The sequence below is a fragment of the Lipophrys pholis genome (genome assembly GCF_963383615.2).
Source record: "Lipophrys pholis genome assembly, chromosome: 21".
Lineage (NCBI taxonomy): Eukaryota > Metazoa > Chordata > Actinopteri > Blenniiformes > Blenniidae > Lipophrys > Lipophrys pholis.
Genome location: NC_137649.1, coordinates 15,228,413 through 15,246,563, shown reverse-complemented (window position 1 = coordinate 15,246,563; position 18,151 = coordinate 15,228,413). Strand labels below are relative to the sequence as shown.

The 18,151-nt window shown below is 39.7% G+C and overlaps 3 protein-coding genes across 5 annotated transcripts; all 3 read right to left on the bottom strand.

The window, feature by feature from the left end:
* Window positions 1-266: 266 nt before the first annotated feature.
* LOC308126157 (uncharacterized protein) lies at window positions 267-3,746 on the bottom strand. Its single transcript, XM_080490328.1, has 6 exons — window positions 3,660-3,746; window positions 2,805-3,125; window positions 2,445-2,720; window positions 2,049-2,150; window positions 1,938-1,966; window positions 267-1,398 (listed from the first exon to the last, which is right to left on the bottom strand). Exons 1-6 carry the CDS (start codon window positions 3,718-3,720, stop codon window positions 1,345-1,347), a joined length of 843 nt encoding a protein of 280 aa, XP_080346454.1. The 5' UTR covers window positions 3,721-3,746; the 3' UTR covers window positions 267-1,344.
* An 854-nt stretch (window positions 3,747-4,600) lies between these two features.
* LOC308126041 (uncharacterized protein) lies at window positions 4,601-7,772 on the bottom strand. The gene is made up of 6 exons (XM_080490141.1): window positions 7,353-7,772; window positions 6,498-6,818; window positions 6,138-6,413; window positions 5,742-5,843; window positions 5,631-5,659; window positions 4,601-5,091 (listed from the first exon to the last, which is right to left on the bottom strand). The coding sequence occupies exons 1-6, from the start codon at window positions 7,411-7,413 to the stop codon at window positions 5,038-5,040; spliced, it is 843 nt and encodes a 280-aa protein (XP_080346267.1). The 5' UTR covers window positions 7,414-7,772; the 3' UTR covers window positions 4,601-5,037.
* A 521-nt stretch (window positions 7,773-8,293) lies between these two features.
* Window positions 8,294-16,659, bottom strand: tmem181 (transmembrane protein 181). Of its 3 annotated transcripts, XM_080490877.1 has the most exons (18): window positions 16,486-16,659; window positions 16,277-16,418; window positions 14,208-14,311; window positions 13,242-13,309; window positions 12,843-12,933; window positions 12,643-12,761; window positions 12,268-12,384; window positions 12,104-12,184; window positions 11,883-11,982; window positions 10,888-11,018; window positions 10,710-10,801; window positions 10,546-10,603; window positions 10,317-10,419; window positions 10,175-10,226; window positions 10,005-10,087; window positions 9,827-9,916; window positions 9,636-9,702; window positions 8,294-9,528 (listed from the first exon to the last, which is right to left on the bottom strand). In XM_080490877.1, exons 2-18 carry the CDS (start codon window positions 16,408-16,410, stop codon window positions 9,444-9,446), a joined length of 1,575 nt encoding a protein of 524 aa, XP_080347003.1. In that variant the 5' UTR covers window positions 16,411-16,418; window positions 16,486-16,659; the 3' UTR covers window positions 8,294-9,443. The 3 variants fall into 3 exon arrangements, with proteins under 3 accessions (XP_080347003.1, XP_080347004.1, XP_080347005.1); XM_080490878.1 differs by lacking the exons at window positions 16,277-16,418; window positions 16,486-16,659 and adding an exon at window positions 14,588-14,699; XM_080490879.1 differs by lacking the exons at window positions 16,277-16,418; window positions 16,486-16,659 and adding an exon at window positions 14,588-14,699 and having other exon boundaries at window positions 8,294-9,525.
* Window positions 16,660-18,151: the final 1,492 nt, after the last annotated feature.

Sequence of the window (18,151 nt, the reverse complement as noted above, 5' to 3'; positions counted from 1 at the left end):
TCAGTGACTAATAGTCACAGCACATCACCAATATGGTCAAACTAACCTGTCTCACAACAAGGCTCGAAGTGTGTTAATGAATTCTATTGGTTTGTGATTATTATTTTTTTTTCAGTCTCTACAGATGAAAAGAAGCTTCTTAGTGGATGATGACCATATTAGAGCTTGGCGCTGTATAAATGCAGTGTGTTATAACATTTTCTTCTTTGCCGTGGATATTTTATTATCAGGTATTCTAATATTCCTTCAACCACAAGACATTCTTTAGACAACATTGTACTTTACTTTATTGAACCCCAGCGCCAGTCTTTTCTTCTCATAGAAGAAGAAGAAGAAGAAGAAGAAGAAGAAGAAGAAGAAGTCCATTCATCAATATTGACCACAAAATACTTGAATATTCAGACAACTTTATTTGTATGTGTACATTTAAGCAACAAGACAACTCACAGTGGTTCAAATCAACAAACCTCAACATGATGACATCAATAAAATATACAATAGGGTGAAAATAAAAATATGAAGGAATACTAGAGACTAAAGACCGAATAAAATCAAGAGCAGTAGAATCATAAGTGTAGAAGATACAGAGCATCATTAAATCCGAACAAAAGTCCTCAGCAGAGAAAGTGGTTCAGCCGCGTGAACGGTGGTCCACCATAATATCACGTGAGCATTAGCATTAGCAAGAAGCGCTATCCATCCAGTTTTTGGTATCAGTCACGACACAATAATCCATGTACACATTATGAAGGCGGAACTAAAGAAACAGATGAGTCACTTTCCAAAGAAGTAACTGTAATCAAGTCATGCTTTTCAGGAACTTTCACAACACCTTTTCAAAATGGCGGTCCCGATACGTTTCAGGCCTTCGTGGACCTGATCTTTGTGAAGCAACAGTAACATTAGATTTCTCTGAGTGAAGGAAAGTCAATGTGAGGACCAGGACTGATGTGGTTGGCTTTCAGTCGAAGCAATCTGAGGATGTTTTTAATATGACCAAGAAAGACCTGAATTAGTTTATTTACACTAAATAAACATTCATCTTTCCTGGCCATATTCGTCTGATGAAAGTCTGTTGTTTTCTGTTCAAATTGTCTAAAAATGTTTGATGAGACTCGTGTCAGAGTCCATGTTGACTCTGAGGTTTTCTGGCTTTGCTGCAGCCTTTAATCTCATAGATTAGAACTGAGCACTAACTGTTTAACTCTTCTTAAGATCTGAAAACTACAACCTGCAACCTCATCTGCATGAAAGAGACATTAATCCTAAATTCTGTGAACATGTCCAATTCTTCAGTGAGGAATGAAAACAATTCTTCTTAAGATGGAGACTTGTTGCTGGAGTTCACCGCAGTGTGGACGGAGCTCGACAGCTTTCATCCTCCTTGACGTAATGAACCTGTAAAACATATAAAAATCTCAATATGAAGCTTTAAAGGAACTAAATAAACTACGGTGGCCCTGAAGGGTTTCCGCAACGCAAAGTCAAATACAAAACTACAACACAAGTTATTACTTTCATTTTTTTTTTTTGTAGTTTGTGTTACAACCTGACAGTTTGAAGGTAAATTGATAACGATAAGAATAAATAGTTTGTTGTATTGTGATAAAGTTTGTTGATTTAACGTAAAATGTTTGTCATTACATTGAAATCAGTTGGATTAATCAGCTTTTGCAGTGCTGGACTAGAAATTAATTAAGAAGTATAAACGGGATATTCATAAATAAAAATACTTAACGAGTTATTCATCTAAAATAAAGTACAAAATGTAATTCTAGAGCAGCCTTGCTGGAGGCTCATCTTCACAATCTGTATTGATCACTTGTGACCAACTGAATGATCTCATGAACAAGTGACACAAACTATTCCTCTTTTTCTGCATTTAAAGAATATGTTCATTTAATGTTACAGTTCAATCTGTTTTTTTAAATACTCACACGGGTGTCTTTGAGCCGCCTGGTGCTTCCTGCAAAACACATCCAGAGTCGTAACTGAAGTTCCGATTTTACGGCTGAAGTCAAATTATGATAGGATGTGAAATGTTTCACCTCGTCCTGCGATGATCAGAGCTGTGATGAATATCATGAGGATCAATGATGAGATGCGCAGAGCCAACATGACGTAGCTCAGAGGAGACCAGTCTGTGGAACCTGCAGGCAAAATACAACTCTCACTGATAGTCACACATCGGATGACGAAGGTTGCGCCTAAAAATCTGATCATCACTGAGCGATTTGTAAGCAAACTATTACATTATAAAATAAGAAAGGTGGATTTTTATTTTTAGAGAAGACTTTTGGTTTCTACAGTAAAACTATGTCAGTAGAAGAAGAACAATGTAGGAATACTGTGTGAATTTCAAAGTGTGTCAGAATCTTCTTCAGTCTGGAAACGCTGACATAGACAAATACATATTCTAAGGTTTATGCAGTGTGTTATTGTACCTGAGGACACAGTTGTGTAATGAGCCTCGATCTTCACGCCTGTTGAATCGACAAACTGGCAGAAGTATCTTCTTCTTTGTTTAGTCTGACGCTTCACAGTCAGAAAAGAAGCACAGTTTGTCTTTCCTCCATCACCTTCACCATCCAGCTCAGCTCCCTGCTCATCCACCCAGCGGAGACTCCTGGATTCACAGCGTCTTTCATATCCCAACAGAGAGCATGTTAATGTCACTTCTTCTTCTTCATTTGGATCTGTGTCTGTGGACGATGGTGAAACTGGAAGAAAGCAGGTAATAGCTGTTAACCGTTACAATATCTGTTACAATCATATGACTGTCAGATACAAGATGAAAGACTCACTTGTCAAAATGTTTAGAAACACCCGTGTTTCCCAGTTCCTGTCCCACACAAATCGACAGGTGTACCGACCAGCGTCCTCAGCTGTGATGTTCTTGATGGTCAGAGAGCAGTTACTGTGCAGACTCAGCCTGGCAGCTCGAGCTGAGTTCTTCTGAACCTTTCCATGAAGGACATCAGTAGAAGCTCCACTTGGATCTTTGTTGTAAAGCCAGTCAATACCTAAGCATCTGCTCTCAGGTAATGACAGCTTAAGAATAGATAACAAGACTTCATCTCCAGGTCTCTGATAGAGATGATATGTATGGACGTCTCCTCTGATGCCTGATGTAAAAAGAAAACCACATATAACACATTATGAATTAAACAATACAGTCCATGTCATGTTGGTCAAAACTAAGCCCAAAACTTTATGTTAAAAAATAAATAAATGTTGCATGAAAACCTTTCAGACCCAAATAAGACTCATTTTTTACACTTGAGGTTTTGTGTCGTCACATAACAGCTTTGGCTCTTTTTAATGCTCACAGTCCATCAGTGAACACAGAAACACAGAGTGACAGTGAGGCCTACAGCTCATGATTCACCGATCAGCCTCACGAGGATCTCTTTGGGCTTTTGAACTCAGCCAGAGAACTTGAAGGAAAAACCTCACATCCAGGAAGAACATGGAAACTCCACACAAAACGTTACCAAGTCCAAAACCTCAGACAACAAATCTATTCTGCGTTTTGGTCAAGTTATTTTTCTAGATTTTGTCATAACCAATTATTGAACTTTTTACCACTTATAGGGAAAAAAAGGATAATAATTTGAATCGAGATAAAAGAAAAAGAAACGAGAATTTTAAGCAATTACCTTCAAACTGAAGCAACAAAACGAGGACAAGTCTCAGTGAAGCCATCTGACGTCTGATCATTTGAAACTGATGATTATCCGATGCAGAAGTATAAAAAAGCCATGAGGTTTCCTCTTTTTCTTGTAGTTTATAAAACAGGTTGTGAAACTGCACCTCTTCCAACTCGGTTGATAGAAAATAATTTAGAGTGAGTTCAGAGGACATTTCCTCATTATCGCAGTTTCTTAGTGAAATAAGACGCACTCATCACCAGAGGTGGCAAACGTATGACAATATACTGTCATCCTTTACTTTAGTCTAGATGTTTCTGCTCAAGTACAAAATCTGAAATGAAATATTAATCTGATGCACAATGTTTTCAGTAGGTTACTGTAAGGAGACACACAATACGACTATTGCTTGTAAAGCGTTGTTACACAATCGTTTTTCACACCGGATGCTCTTTAAGCCACTGAGATGTGCTCACACCCCAGACAACGACTCAACTCAGCCGTTTACGTTTACAAATGAACCTTAAAGAGACATTTAAGGTCCCGTTTGCACACCTTCAAGTGAAAACACAAATCTTTTGTTGTATTTTTGCGTGTCCGTTTACACGACAAAGGTGCTTGGAGCAACTGAAAGTGCAACTTTGGAAAATTTTCAAAATTGCTTCGACTGTCTCCATGGAAACTTGAGAAAAACTGTTTTTCTGAAACACTGCTACTGCATATGCACACCACGGTCATATTACATAGTTCTTCTGCACACGTTCACGTAGATGTACAAGTTAGATGTATAAGTAGTTTTATAGTTGAGTCAACAACAACAACCCAACTTTGTTTTCTCTCTAAAGTCAGAAGCAAACAGGAGTGACCCGGAGAGCCCACATCACGATACATTTAGCGACACTAGTTAGAGCAAATGGGATGTGCTCCAGTAAAGTGCAATTAACAGGGCTGGTATTTGAATATAGTTAACTTTATTTACACTTGACATGATACAGCTCCATGTACAGCGTCTTTATGAATGAACAATGTTTTTAGTATGACCAAGAAAGACCTGATTAGTTTATTTACACTAAATAAACATTCATCTTTCCTGGCCATATTCGTCTGATGAAAGTCTGTTGTTTTCTGTTCAAATTGTCTAAAAATGTTTGATGAGACTCGTGTCAGAGTCCATGTTGACTCTGAGGTTTTCTGGCTTTGCTGCAGCCTTTAATCTCATAGATTAGAACTGAGCACTAACTGTTTAACTCTTCTTAAGATCTGAAAACTACAACCTGCAACCTCATCTGCATGAAAGAGACATTAATCCTAAATTCTGTGAACATGTCCAATTCTTCAGTGAGGAATGAAAACAATTCTTCTTAAGATGGAGACTTGTTGCTGGAGTTCACCGCAGTGTGGACGGAGCTCGACAGCTTTCATCCTCCTTGACGTAATGAACCTGTAAAACATATAAAAATCTCAATATGAAGCTTTAAAGGAACTAAATAAACTACGGTGGCCCTGAAGGGTTTCCGCAACGCAAAGTCAAATACAAAACTACAACACAAGTTATTACTTTCATTTTTTTTTTTTGTAGTTTGTGTTACAACCTGACAGTTTGAAGGTAAATTGATAACGATAAGAATAAATAGTTTGTTGTATTGTGATAAAGTTTGTTGATTTAACGTAAAATGTTTGTCATTACATTGAAATCAGTTGGATTAATCAGCTTTTGCAGTGCTGGACTAGAAATTAATTAAGAAGTATAAACGGGATATTCATAAATAAAAATACTTAACGAGTTATTCATCTAAAATAAAGTACAAAATGTAATTCTAGAGCAGCCTTGCTGGAGGCTCATCTTCACAATCTGTATTGATCACTTGTGACCAACTGAATGATCTCATGAACAAGTGACGCAAACTATTCCTCTTTTTCTGCATTTAAAGAATATGTTCATTTAATGTTACAGTTCAATCTGTTTTTTTAAATACTCACACGGGTGTCTTTGAGCCGCCTGGTGCTTCCTGCAAAACACATCCAGAGTCGTAACTGAAGTTCCGATTTTACGGCTGAAGTCAAATTATGATAGGATGTGAAACGTTTCACCTCGTCCTGCGATGATCAGAGCTGTGATGAATATCATGAGGATCAATGATGAGATGCGCAGAGCCAACATGACGTAGCTCAGAGGAGACCAGTCTGTGGAACCTGCAGGCAAAATACAACTCACACTGATAGTCACACATCGGATGACGAAGGTTGCGCCTAAAAATCTGATCATCACTGAGCGATTTGTAAGCAAACTATTACATTATAAAATAAGAAAGGTGGATTTTTATTTTTAGAGAAGACTTTTGGTTTCTACAGTAAAACTATGTCAGTAGAAGAAGAACAATGTAGGAATACTGTGTGAATTTCAAAGTGTGTCAGAATCTTCTTCAGTCTGGAAACGCTGACATAGACAAATACATTTTCTAAGGTTTATGCGGTGTGTTATTGTACCTGAGGACACAGTTGTGTAATGAGCCTCGATCTTCACGCCTGTTGAATCGACAAACTGGCAGAAGTATCTTCTTCTTTGTTTAGTCTGACGCTTCACAGTCAGAAAAGAAGCACAGTTTGTCTTTCCTCCATCACCTTCACCATCCAGCTCAGCTCCCTGCTCATCCACCCAGCGGAGACTCCTGGATTCACAGCGTCTTTCATATCCCAACAGAGAGCATGTTAATGTCACTTCTTCTTCTTCATTTGGATCTGTGTCTGTGGACGATGGTGAAACTGGAAGAAAGCAGGTAATAGCTGTTAACCGTTACAATATCTGTTACAATCATATGACTGTCAGATACAAGATGAAAGACTCACTTGTCAAAATGTTTAGAAACACCAGTGTTTCCCAGTTACTGTCCCACACATATCGACAGGTGTACCGACCAGCGTCCTCAGCTGTGATGTTCTTGATGGTCAGAGAGCAGTTACTGTGCAGACTCAGCCTGGCAGCTCGAGCTGAGTCCTTCTGAACCTTTCCATCAAGGACATCAGTAGAAGTTCCACTTGGATCTTTGCTGTAAAACCAGTCAATACCTGAGCATCTGCTCCCAGATAATGACAGCTGAAGATTAGCTAACAAGACTTCATCTCCAGGTCTCTGATAGAGATGATATTGAGGGATGTCTCCTCTGATGCCTGATGTAAAAAGAAAACCACATATAACACATTATGAATTAAACAATACAGTCCATGTCATGTTGGTCAAAACTAAGCCCAAAACTTTATGTTAAAAAATAAATAAATGTTGCTTGAAAACCTTTCAGACCCAAATAAGACTCATTTTTTACACTTGAGGTTTTGTGTCGTCACATAACAGCTTTGGCTCTTTTTAATGCTCACAGTCCATCAGTGAACACAGAAACACAGAGTGACAGTGAGGCCTACAGCTCATGATTCACCGATCAGCCTCACGAGGATCTCTTTGGGCTTTTGAACTCAGCCAGAGAACTTGAAGGAAAAACCTCACATCCAGGAAGAACATGGAAACTCCACACAAAACGTTACCAAGTCCAAAACCTCAGACAACAAATCTATTCTGCGTTTTGGTCAAGTTATTTTTCTAGATTTTGTCATAACCAATTATTGAACTTTTTACCACTTATAGGGAAAAAAAGGATAATAATTTGAATCGAGATAAAAGAAAAAGAAACGAGAATTTTAAGCAATTACCTTCAAACTGAAGCAACAAAACGAGGACAAGTCTCAGTGAAGCCATCTGACGTCTGATCATTTGAAACTGATGATTATCTGATGGAGAAGTATAAAAAAGCCATGAGGTTTCCTCTTTTTCTTGTAGATTCTAGAACAGGTTGTGAAACTGCACCTCTTCCAACTCGGTTGATAGAAAATAATTTAGAGTGAGTTCAGAGGACATTTCCTCATTATCGCAGTTTCTTAGTGAAATAAGACGCACTCATCACCAGAGGTGGCAAACGTATGACAATATACTGTCATCCTTTACTTTAGTCTAGATGTTTCTGCTCAAGTACAAAAATCTGAAATGAAATATTAATCTGATGCACAATGTTTTCAGTAGGTTACTGTAAGGAGACACACAATACGACTATTGCTTGTAAAGCGTTGTTACACAATCGTTTTTCACACCGGATGCTCTTTAAGCCACTGAGATGTGCTCACACCCCAGACAACGACTCAACTCAGCCGTTTACGTTTACAAATGAACCTTAAAGAGACATTTAAGGTCCCGTTTGCACACCTTCAAGTGAAAACACAAATCTTTTGTTGTATTTTTGCGTCTCCGTTTACACGACAAAGGTGCTTGGAGCCACTGAAAGGAACTTTGGAAGATTTTCAAAATTGCTTCGATTGTCTCCATGGAAACTTGAGAAAAACTGTTTTTCTGAAACACTGCTAACTGCATATGCACACCACGGTCATATTACATAGTTCTTCTGCACACGTTCACGTAGATGTACAAGTTAGATGTATAAGTAGTTTTATAGTTGAGTCAACAACAACAACCCAACTTTGTTTTCTCTCTAAAGTCAGAAGCAAACAGGAGTGACTCAGAGAGCCCACATCACGATACATTTAGCGACACTAGTTAGAGCAAATGGGATGTGCTCCAGTAAAGTGCAATTAACAGGGCTGGTATTTGAATATAGTTAACTTTATTTACACTTGACATGATACAGCTCCATGTACAGCGTCTTTAATTATGAATAAACAAATATTTCAAAAAAAACACCTTTACCCAAAAAAAGCCACTTCCACAGTGAAAGAGACAAACATGTACATTTCAGTGTAAGCCTTTATGAAGCTGTGACCACAGTTCATTGAATGAAAAAAAGGAAAACAACTGAGTGATGTCAGGACAAGGCACCATTTTCCATTAAAATACAGATTTGTAAAGAACAGAAATACCTTAGTGTTGGCTTTTTTCTAGTCATCAGCCCCAGTTTCAGAAAACAAAAGTGAAAAAAAAAAAAAAAAAGCCCCACACTGTTGGCAATGTATGCAAAGTTATGGTTAAAAATTATATGTTTAACAAAAGGCAACATTTATTTGGCCAATGGTGTAAGTACTGTACATGCTGGGATATGAAATGTTCATCATGATCGGTCAGTAGTCCAAAAATCCATCAATCCACGGAGTCGGGAAAGTATCAAATCACTTTTTGGCAAATAAATACAATTCTTGAAAAGTTGAAAAGTGCAATTACAAAGCTGTTTTCCACAAAAATGAAGAGGAGTGGTACCTTGTTAAGGCTCTCTCTGAACTTTCTTTTCTTTTTTTTTTTTTTTTACAGCTCAAGCAACTGGTCAAAGACAAACCGTCGTAATTCTCCCGCTGTCAGAGAGCGAAAAAGGAATGATGTAAACACGAGAACACAGGAATACAACAGTGGTTTGACACAAAGCGATAAACAGGACGATTCCACTCAAGAACGTCCCAGTTAATGTGTTTTCTGATCGCCTAGAATTACAAGGTTGGAAAGCAATGCTCCTTACCGGCAGAAAAAGTTCAGAAATCGACCAAATCATAACCGTTTAAATGAATCTTGTGGAAAAGAAAGAAAGAAAAAAGAAAGAAAAGAGTGGCTACAAACACCACCATTGAAAGAACAATACATTCAACAGACATGTAATCCATCCTCTTAAAAATATATGTATATACACTTAAAGAATCTCGTTTTCTTTAACCAATGCAAACGCAGCACATTCGCACAAACAACTTGTGGCGACGTGTTTTTTTGAGGATGTTGAACACAGGATGAGCGAAGCGCCACTCCGAGGCACGTCAGTCGCTGTCACTCTCATCCTGGTACTTGGCGGTTGCTTTGATGGCGCGTCCGTTTTGTAGAGGCATGTCTTCATAGTCACTTCTTGATAAACACAGAAACAACGTTGAGACGGGCCCATTCATACGTCACAGTGGAGCTTTTTATAGAACCCGTGCGAGTCAACAGAAGGAAGTGAGCAAAACACGTACCCGTATATGACTTCGTCGTCGGAGTCATTCAGCATGGAGAACGCTGGGTTGTCCTTCAACTGGGAGTCTGGGAAGTCAGAACGAGTCGGATCAGTCCGTTATCTTTGACTGAGTGGCTCCCGACGTGGTTCACCACACAGACCGTGTGCATTCACAAACTTGCACACGTCTAACTTAGATGTAGTACCTACCGTAAAAGGCGTTTTTCGAAGGAGAGTACACAAATGCTAAGGTGTACAGGTAAAAGTTGAGTAGGCCATAGAAGGATAAAAATTCAGCTGGTAACGTCTGGAGTTAAAGAATGAACCCAATTCAAGACGTCAAGATGACACGACTCCAATTAAAAACAAAACACCGGTGAAAGGATATAGTTCTGGTAATGAGTTGACAATTCAGCCACAAAGTTGTCTTGAAGGGCCTTGGCTCCAAACCTCAGATAGAGGATCACCATACTGGAGGAAAGAAAGAGGGAATCAAATGATGAGAACTCAACTTTCTCAACGATTGAAACTACATCCCGGAGTGAGGTTGAAACAAACCTTATGACAAGGACCACAAACGTGAGCGCGGTCAAAAACTTGAGGCGGAGATCTGGGGATTTGAAAGGACCGCTTGTTACCATTTGAACAGGAAGCGCTGGAGTGGCGCTGTACGCAGAGAGACAAGGTAAAGCTGCGCTACCTGAGTAAGGCATGTTCTTGAGCTCAGAACAGGCTCGGACAATCAGGAATATCAGGTACAGGATGTAGATGGTAATTACAACCAGGAAGAAAACCTTCATCCCCTGGAGAAACGACAAAAGGCCTGATCAAACTGGGATAGCCACATTAAAAAAAAAAAAAAAAAAAAACTCCCCACGTTCTCTCATCACAGGTTGTTCACAGTCACAACAAAAAGCCACTGATCTCACCTGAAAGTTTGCTATGTCCACTTTGTATAGATAGGTTGGATCCTGGAGCTCGTACACCCTGAAATGTCAGGCAAGCAGAGCAGATCCTCTCAGTCGTGTCACAAATTAATCAATGGAGAATGAATCAAAGGCCCACGCGAGCCGGGTGCAGACGCCGTACGTACGTTTGCCATATGCCAAGTGTGACGGCAGAGAGCCACAGAAAACCCACGATGATCAGCTTTGGCAAGTAGAACGTGAGGAACTTCCTCTCGCCCTGCACAGGCGGAAACAACATGTCTGTAACGAGCCGGGAAAAATAAAACCCAGGAGGGAAAGTGTGAGAGTGGGAAGTTCACCCACCTGCACTCTGATGCCGTGGTACACGCAGAGCCAGAAGAGCAGCAGCGCGCACAGGAAGAGGGCCTGGAAGAAAGCGTCCAGCGTCCCTGGAAACCAGCTGTTCACCAGGAAGGACAGCGGGAAGAAGGGATCTGGACACACGATCAATAAGACAGTTTCTGAAACAAGCGCTGTGAAGCAAGAAACGCTTTAAATCCCATTTTGTAAAAATCCAGAGTGAATAAATAGTAGGGATCATGTCAAAGGCAGTCGATGACATTGGGTGTAAAGTTTAGAGCTGCTGCCCTCTGGTGGAGGACTTGTGTTAGGACTGACAAGCAGCATTTCATCATCCTGAAAACGTTTCACTGTGTTCTCGTCTTGCTGCTATTCTAAATCCCATTTTGTTGACTAATTCAACTAATCTGTGTTACATGTTGAAGGAAGACTTGAGGCATTAAATGACCAGATGCATAAATATATGTTTAATAATCTAAAAATTTTTTTTTTTATAAAAAAACAGTCATGTGAACTCAAAACATCTGTTCCCAGTGTTCCCAGCTGTACCCAGTGAGCAAACAGTCCATTTATAACTATTATAAATATTTTAAAGAAAGAGGCAGCAGGTCTTAATAACACTTGTGTATAGAAGAATAAAAACTCATACAACAATGAACTTGCGTCATGAGAATTTCTTATATTTAGTGTTTAAAGTTGAGACAAATTGGAAAACTGATCTTACATCATCTCTATCCTTAGTAATAAAAATGCCTTTTAAAATAAAATGTTTACACACCGACACGGGTGTTGATCAGGCATGACGACAGAATGATCTCTAGATGAGAACCTCTTCATATCATTAAAAAAAAAAAAAAAAAAAAAAAAAAAGCATTTAAACTGCTGTCAAATATTACATGATAATGTGTGATTGTCCGTCTTTGTGTGTTTGCCATGTGATGGACAATTTACCTGTCCAGAGTATAATCTGTAATCTAGAGGATGGAAGAGAAACTGACCATTGTACAGCAGCAGCAGCGGAAGCAGAATGGACATCCACTTCTGCTCTATGCCCCAGTCTCTCATGGAAAACTTCCTCAAGGAATGAGCAAACAAACACTGGGACATAAAGGGAAAATGGATTTATACCATTGTATTATTCAGGAAAGCATTTAATCCAAACGACTTGTGCGTTTTGTCAAGTTATTATTTAAAGACATAAAATATACTGCGTCCTTACCGTCACCATGAAGGTCAAAACCACAAAGACGAAGCGGAACCAGATTTCCACTTGTGAGAAGGTCGGATTGTAAGTTTTCCACTGAGGAAGAAGGAAAACAAGCGTGACTCCTTCCAGCTCCAACTACTGGAACACATATCAACAGATCAGCGGCGTTCACTCACCACAAACTTGACCTTGATGTCATATGTAATGTTTTCCAGGCCTTTGAAGCTGACCACCACCTGGTACTGGGTGTAGTTCAGGTAGGCCAGATGCAGCACGATGATCTCGTCACATTTCTGGAAGGTGGGACAACAATCAGACGCCGCGTTACTTCTGTGATCAAATTGGAATTACTACATGTTCGAGAACGGATCGGCAAAACACTCCCGAGGGGAAAAAAAGAAATATGATTGCAACAACTGTTTGGAGCAGTTTGCTTCGCCGGCCAAACAGAACCGTCACTGACATGAAGTGTGCGCATTGTGTTTCCTATCTAATGAAGTGGTGCAGAAGATGAATGGAGGATGAAAGTTGCTCCGCACGTCGATACGTACAGCCCCGCAGTGTAGCGTCCGAGCTTTCTGCTGCGCGTTGTTGCTGTGCGTCACGCTGGCGTCCTGCATGACTCCCTTCAGCCCGACGCTGATCTCGAAGCGTTGCTTGAAATCTCCCACTGGCAAAGACATTTCACAGTGGCGGTCACTGACTCGAAGGCCGACCACAAACTCATCGCCAAGTCATTCTCTCCCCTTACTGTTGCTGTTTTCAGCTTGCATCACACAGGTGAGCCACAGCTGCTGGTTGTAGGTGGTGAGAGGAGGAGAAACCAGGTTGAAGGGCCCAGTCTGCAAATACACAACAATTTGAAGTCACTAAAAAAAAAAAACATTTATCTATGTCCCTCCTTCTCCAGCTCTTGCCAATGATCTCCCTCACGAAGCCTTTCAGAACGCTGCAACCACTAAAACCCTCTCCAGGCCCCACATATATTCTGTAGAGAAACTACAAAATCCTACGGTGCACATTCAAACCAATCCTGAACCACTGCCGCATATAGTGAAGACGTAGGACTCTGAAAGTCACGAACAACAAAAAAAAAGCACATTTTTTACTTATCCAAACCAGACAGCTTTTCATTTTAGCAATGTCTTACCTTAACGGAGACATTTTTCACGAGCAATTGATCACCATTGTGTTCTTGCTCAGCAATAATTTTTGGACCTGCAAAAAGGAGGACAACATTTCAAAGGGTCAAAGGACAGTTCATCAAAAAACTCAAACTGTGGTGGTACGTGGAGGAATGTCTTTTTTTTTTTTTTTTTCCTGACAATGAACCCAATTTGAAAATGTCTAATATTATGATAATGATACAAAACATCCATCTGTCAATCCATTTTCTGCATAGACATATATATTATCGTCCATTATTAGTCGGTATTCTTAATGTTCTCCCGGGCTGTATTTATAACAATCAAAGATGTCTAGCACCTTCTTAATGAGACGTGTAAGAGCTGTGGCTTTGTACAGAGCAGCTGTGGGTAGAAAATTGGCCAATAAATAATTCTTCAGAGGTAAACGTGTGCAGATATTGGTGGCGTTACTGAGAGCGGTGCTGGTAATACAGTCTCCCAGCTGCAGGGCAATAAGGAGCCTGCCGCTGAAGGAGCTCTCCAGTGCCGCCAGGGTGTCTTTTATGGGATGGGAGTCATTGTTCATTAGAGAAGGCAGCGTAACCACCATTCTCCTCTCTCTCACCACCTCCACTAGGTCGAGGGAGAATCCCAGGAGTCAGGACCAACCTGGCCTTCTTAATCTACATTAATTGGCAGAGGATGAAGGTTGCCAGCATCACTGGGGGCCCACACCCCAACCTGAAACCCCCTGAACCAGCCCTAACACAGTGGGACTCGTGAAGAACTTTGCAATATGGAAAACACTACATGTGCATAATATTTCATTGTTGCATAAAACTGTAGAGAGGACAGAAGAATAGTCTGTATTTTCAACTCATCAGCCAAAGCAGACGAGTCAATGATTGTATGTCTTGTTCAGAACAAGTCAAGAGTGTTCAGAGTACATATGTGCAGCGATGTCTATCGGGGATGTTTATGAGTCTCACCTGCGATCCCGATAAAGACTGTGAGGCCGAAGCAGATCAGAAACACCACGAAGACCAAGACGAAGTGTCTTTTGGATAAAGTGTAGAGCCGCATGGGAGCCAGTCTGACACGGAGGAGCAAACACATGTGTTAACACACCCTGGATAATCCACACCTATGAGAGATTAAGCCAAAATGGCTGATTTCTCTAAGGGAATATTAATCCGGAGGCTGATATTCTGAGTTTACATCCTGCACGGATGTCAACACTGTTAGCATCAGTGCTAACCTGAGCTCGCAGTGACAGAAGGTAAAAAGAGTTATTTTAACACCGGCTCTAACACGTCTGGACATCGGCGACACATCTCGAGTGTGTCCGCCACATAAACCGGACACTTACAGCTCCATTTCTGTGGCTTCACAGTCTCTTTGGTGAGAAAAGAAACGCTAAAACACTCGCAGCGGAGCTACATCCGTGATCCCACATCAGCCTGCGACAACCGGAGGGAGACGTCACCAAGTGGGCGGGGCCAGTGAAGGTGACGTCAGCGTAAAATCAGTTTGATTTAATTATCTTCTTTGTTTAATTATTTATTAGGAAAATACCAATTTAAACACCTAATAACACCCACGTACATTTAAATGTGTTTTAAAGTTGAAGAATTATAAAAAATTAATGAAATACACAGTTTTAAAAAATGTAAATCCTGAAATAATTATCAAAACATGATGAGATTATTAAATGAATCGCATATTTCATTATTTTAAGAAATACTCAACAACGAGCATAGCAAGTCAGATTGCTCAGATTTTGCGCAAGTCTTCTGAGGAGTCACTTTAAACATCGCCCCAAAATGTTGTGGTGATGTGGACAATATAGAAAAGAAAAGACAAGCGGCATTAATTTGTAATTCCCATAAACCCCATGTTTCATTTACAGTGCAACATATCAGAAGTGGAAATTTAGAAATGTCACCATTTCATAACAAATCGTAAATCATTTTGAATTTAATAGCAGTGAAAAGGTTGGGACAGAGGAAACAAAAGGAACTAGAGGTTTGCATTTCTGGAAGAAAATGCATATATGAATGCTGCAGCTGAACGAAGCTGAACTGTAATACCGTAAACTGTAATGCTCCCAGCCACATGGGCTCTCAGCCGGCGTTCCTCGGCTGTAGGGGCCTTGGTGGATCCCTCGAGACTGGGAGCGCAGCAGGAATAAGTAATCAGAAGTGGCTTTCATGGAAAGGAAAGGCCCAGCATAGCCGTGAAGTCCTAAAAAAAGCTGCACATTTTGATTTTGGAATGGTTCAAATCAATTAAAGATTGTAAGAGGAGAAGTGTGCCAAACCAAGTACAGAATAATAATAAAGGTTTGAATCACTGTATGTGAATGTCTTGTGGCATTCACATACAGTGATAGTGCGGCAGCTCACAAATTTAATGGGAGCTCATGATTTTCACGACGCTGTAGAAATATTGTACTTTCCACATCTGACGTGTTAACATGATATTTTCAGTAAAATGAGTTTATAAAACTGATAACATGAATAAGAAAGAAGGTGGAAGTTTCATTTAAAATAATTCTAAATGATTATTAAAACATGTTTATTACATTTAAAAAACTCCCAACTGTATTCTAAACAAAGTGCAATCTTGATTTTTACACTGTAAAATCAAACTCATTTATATTCTATTTTACGTTTTTTGAAGATGAAGAAAACGATCTTGAAATACAACAAATGTTGCTGTCGGTGTGTTTCATTTGTTACTGGTGTTGTCTAAAAGAATTATGCAGCAGGACAAAAACTTCACACGTCCAGTTTTTTGAAAGGATAAAATTGCATTTTCGAATCACACACATAACACACGAGTTGCTGTATTTGACTTATTTATCTTACCATTAAACTAGATTTTACTTATTTCATTGGCTTATAACATGAGGAGAGGAGAAAGCAGAAGGCCTGTGTCTTGTTTAAATGTGTGTGTGTGTGTGTGTGTGTGTGTGCGCGCGCGCTACAGGATCATTTGCACAGGTATGGCTGACTTCCCAATGCAGAAACAGCAAGCATCACACGCACACACACACCTGTAAAATCGATCATCTCGGTAAGGTGTCAGGTCCTCCTTCAGCTCCTTGTAGGCCTCCTGCACCTTCCTGCAGAAGTACTTGAGCTCGTTGTACAGCGGGTTTTCCAAGCCGGCCGTGTACTCGGTGTCCATCGTGCGCACTGGAAGAAAAATGGCGATGAGGAAAATGATCCGCGGCTCTCAGTGAACAACAGCGCGCCGGCCTGCCTGCATTGTTTAGCCCCGTTTCACCCAAAGTGCAGCCCAGGCTGTTTGATTGTCAATGAAAGACAAGAGAGGAGGGATAAAAGGGGGAGAAAAAAAAAAAAAAGAGGCTGAAACCAAAGAGATGTGGGCGGCGGACACACGGAGCCGACCATCAGCTGATCCCGGTTCAGCACCACGGACAGAGACAGCAGTAGACAGCCACCAAAAACAAAACAAAAACAAACAAAAAAACACACACACACACCAGATTATTTTCCTAATCCCAAACACATAAAAGAGTCACAACATCATTTTAAAGTGTTTATGGGAACAATAAATGATAAAAACCACCAGTTACGCATTTCCTGTATATAAATGATGCGTTCACGAGTAACTCGGAAATAGGAAACCTCCCAACGTCACGGAGCAAAATGTGGTTGTCCCAATTCCACATACTGTATTTAGGAATGTATTGGCAATATAAAGTAATATTTGAGGCCTGGATATATCAGTTGGGGGTTACATCGGGTTTCATCCATTAGAAAATGTACAATGCATGTTCTTACAAAGTATAGCCTTTATTATTAATACAATCATTTATAATGATATAGTATATGATCATATATATGTCAGTGAAAAGACTGTTGGTTTGACAAACATACATTTTTAGTCTTGATTTTATCTAATGGTTATTTATTTGGATATGCCTTTGACATGTATTTTTCCAATCTGTTGGCTAAACATTTTTAATCAGATTATTGTATCAATCTGAGAAAATAAATACCTGAAAAGAAGAATGTTTCTCCTCCCCCACTTCTCATGCCCAAATGATCATGACAATTCAATTCAATGCTTTTCTATATCCTTTCTATGACAATCTGTTCTAAAATGTGTGTATATAGAAATCAATATTGGTTTAAAACTTAGTACTTCATTATCATTTTTTCTTGCAGAAAATTAAAAGGAACTATGACGTCATGACCCCCCCCCCCCCCCCACACACACACACACATGAATAATTCATATTGTGACTTGCTACAGTGTTAATTACACTAACCTAGCAATAAAATTAAAAAATAAGTGATTTGGGAGAAATTCTTATTCAATCACAATTCTGCTGGGCATAAAAATTGCACTTGTATGTTTTCCAACTCACATTCCTTTGTCATATATAGATTTGAGGTTCAATAACATTTTGAACTGATTGAGACCTTTGTATGAACAAGACAAGACAGATCTTTTTCTGAAACGATGACATTTTATTCAAAAGATGCGTGACATATACAATTATAAAATAATTTACATGGCATGCCTTACTACCCATTCACTATAAACGTTCAGTCAACCAAATCGGTCAGATTGTTTTTTTTCCAACAGTTTTTTTTTTTTCTCCATTTAAGTCTACATCTACAAATACAAAGCACATCATCTTTTCTAAAAGAAAATCCAGATCCTAGAATATCTACAGGTCATCATCGGTCTAAAGTGAATCCTTAACCAAGTCCATAAGCGATGAACATGAGCTCAGTGGCGTTCACTTGTGAACTCGTGAATGATGCATGTGTGTTTTTATGTGTAAGAAGCCATGACCACACACATCCGAAGAGAATAGATTTAACACTGATGGGATTGGTAGACTGCACAGCTGAATACAGACACACCTCGACTTAACACTTAAACTCTACAG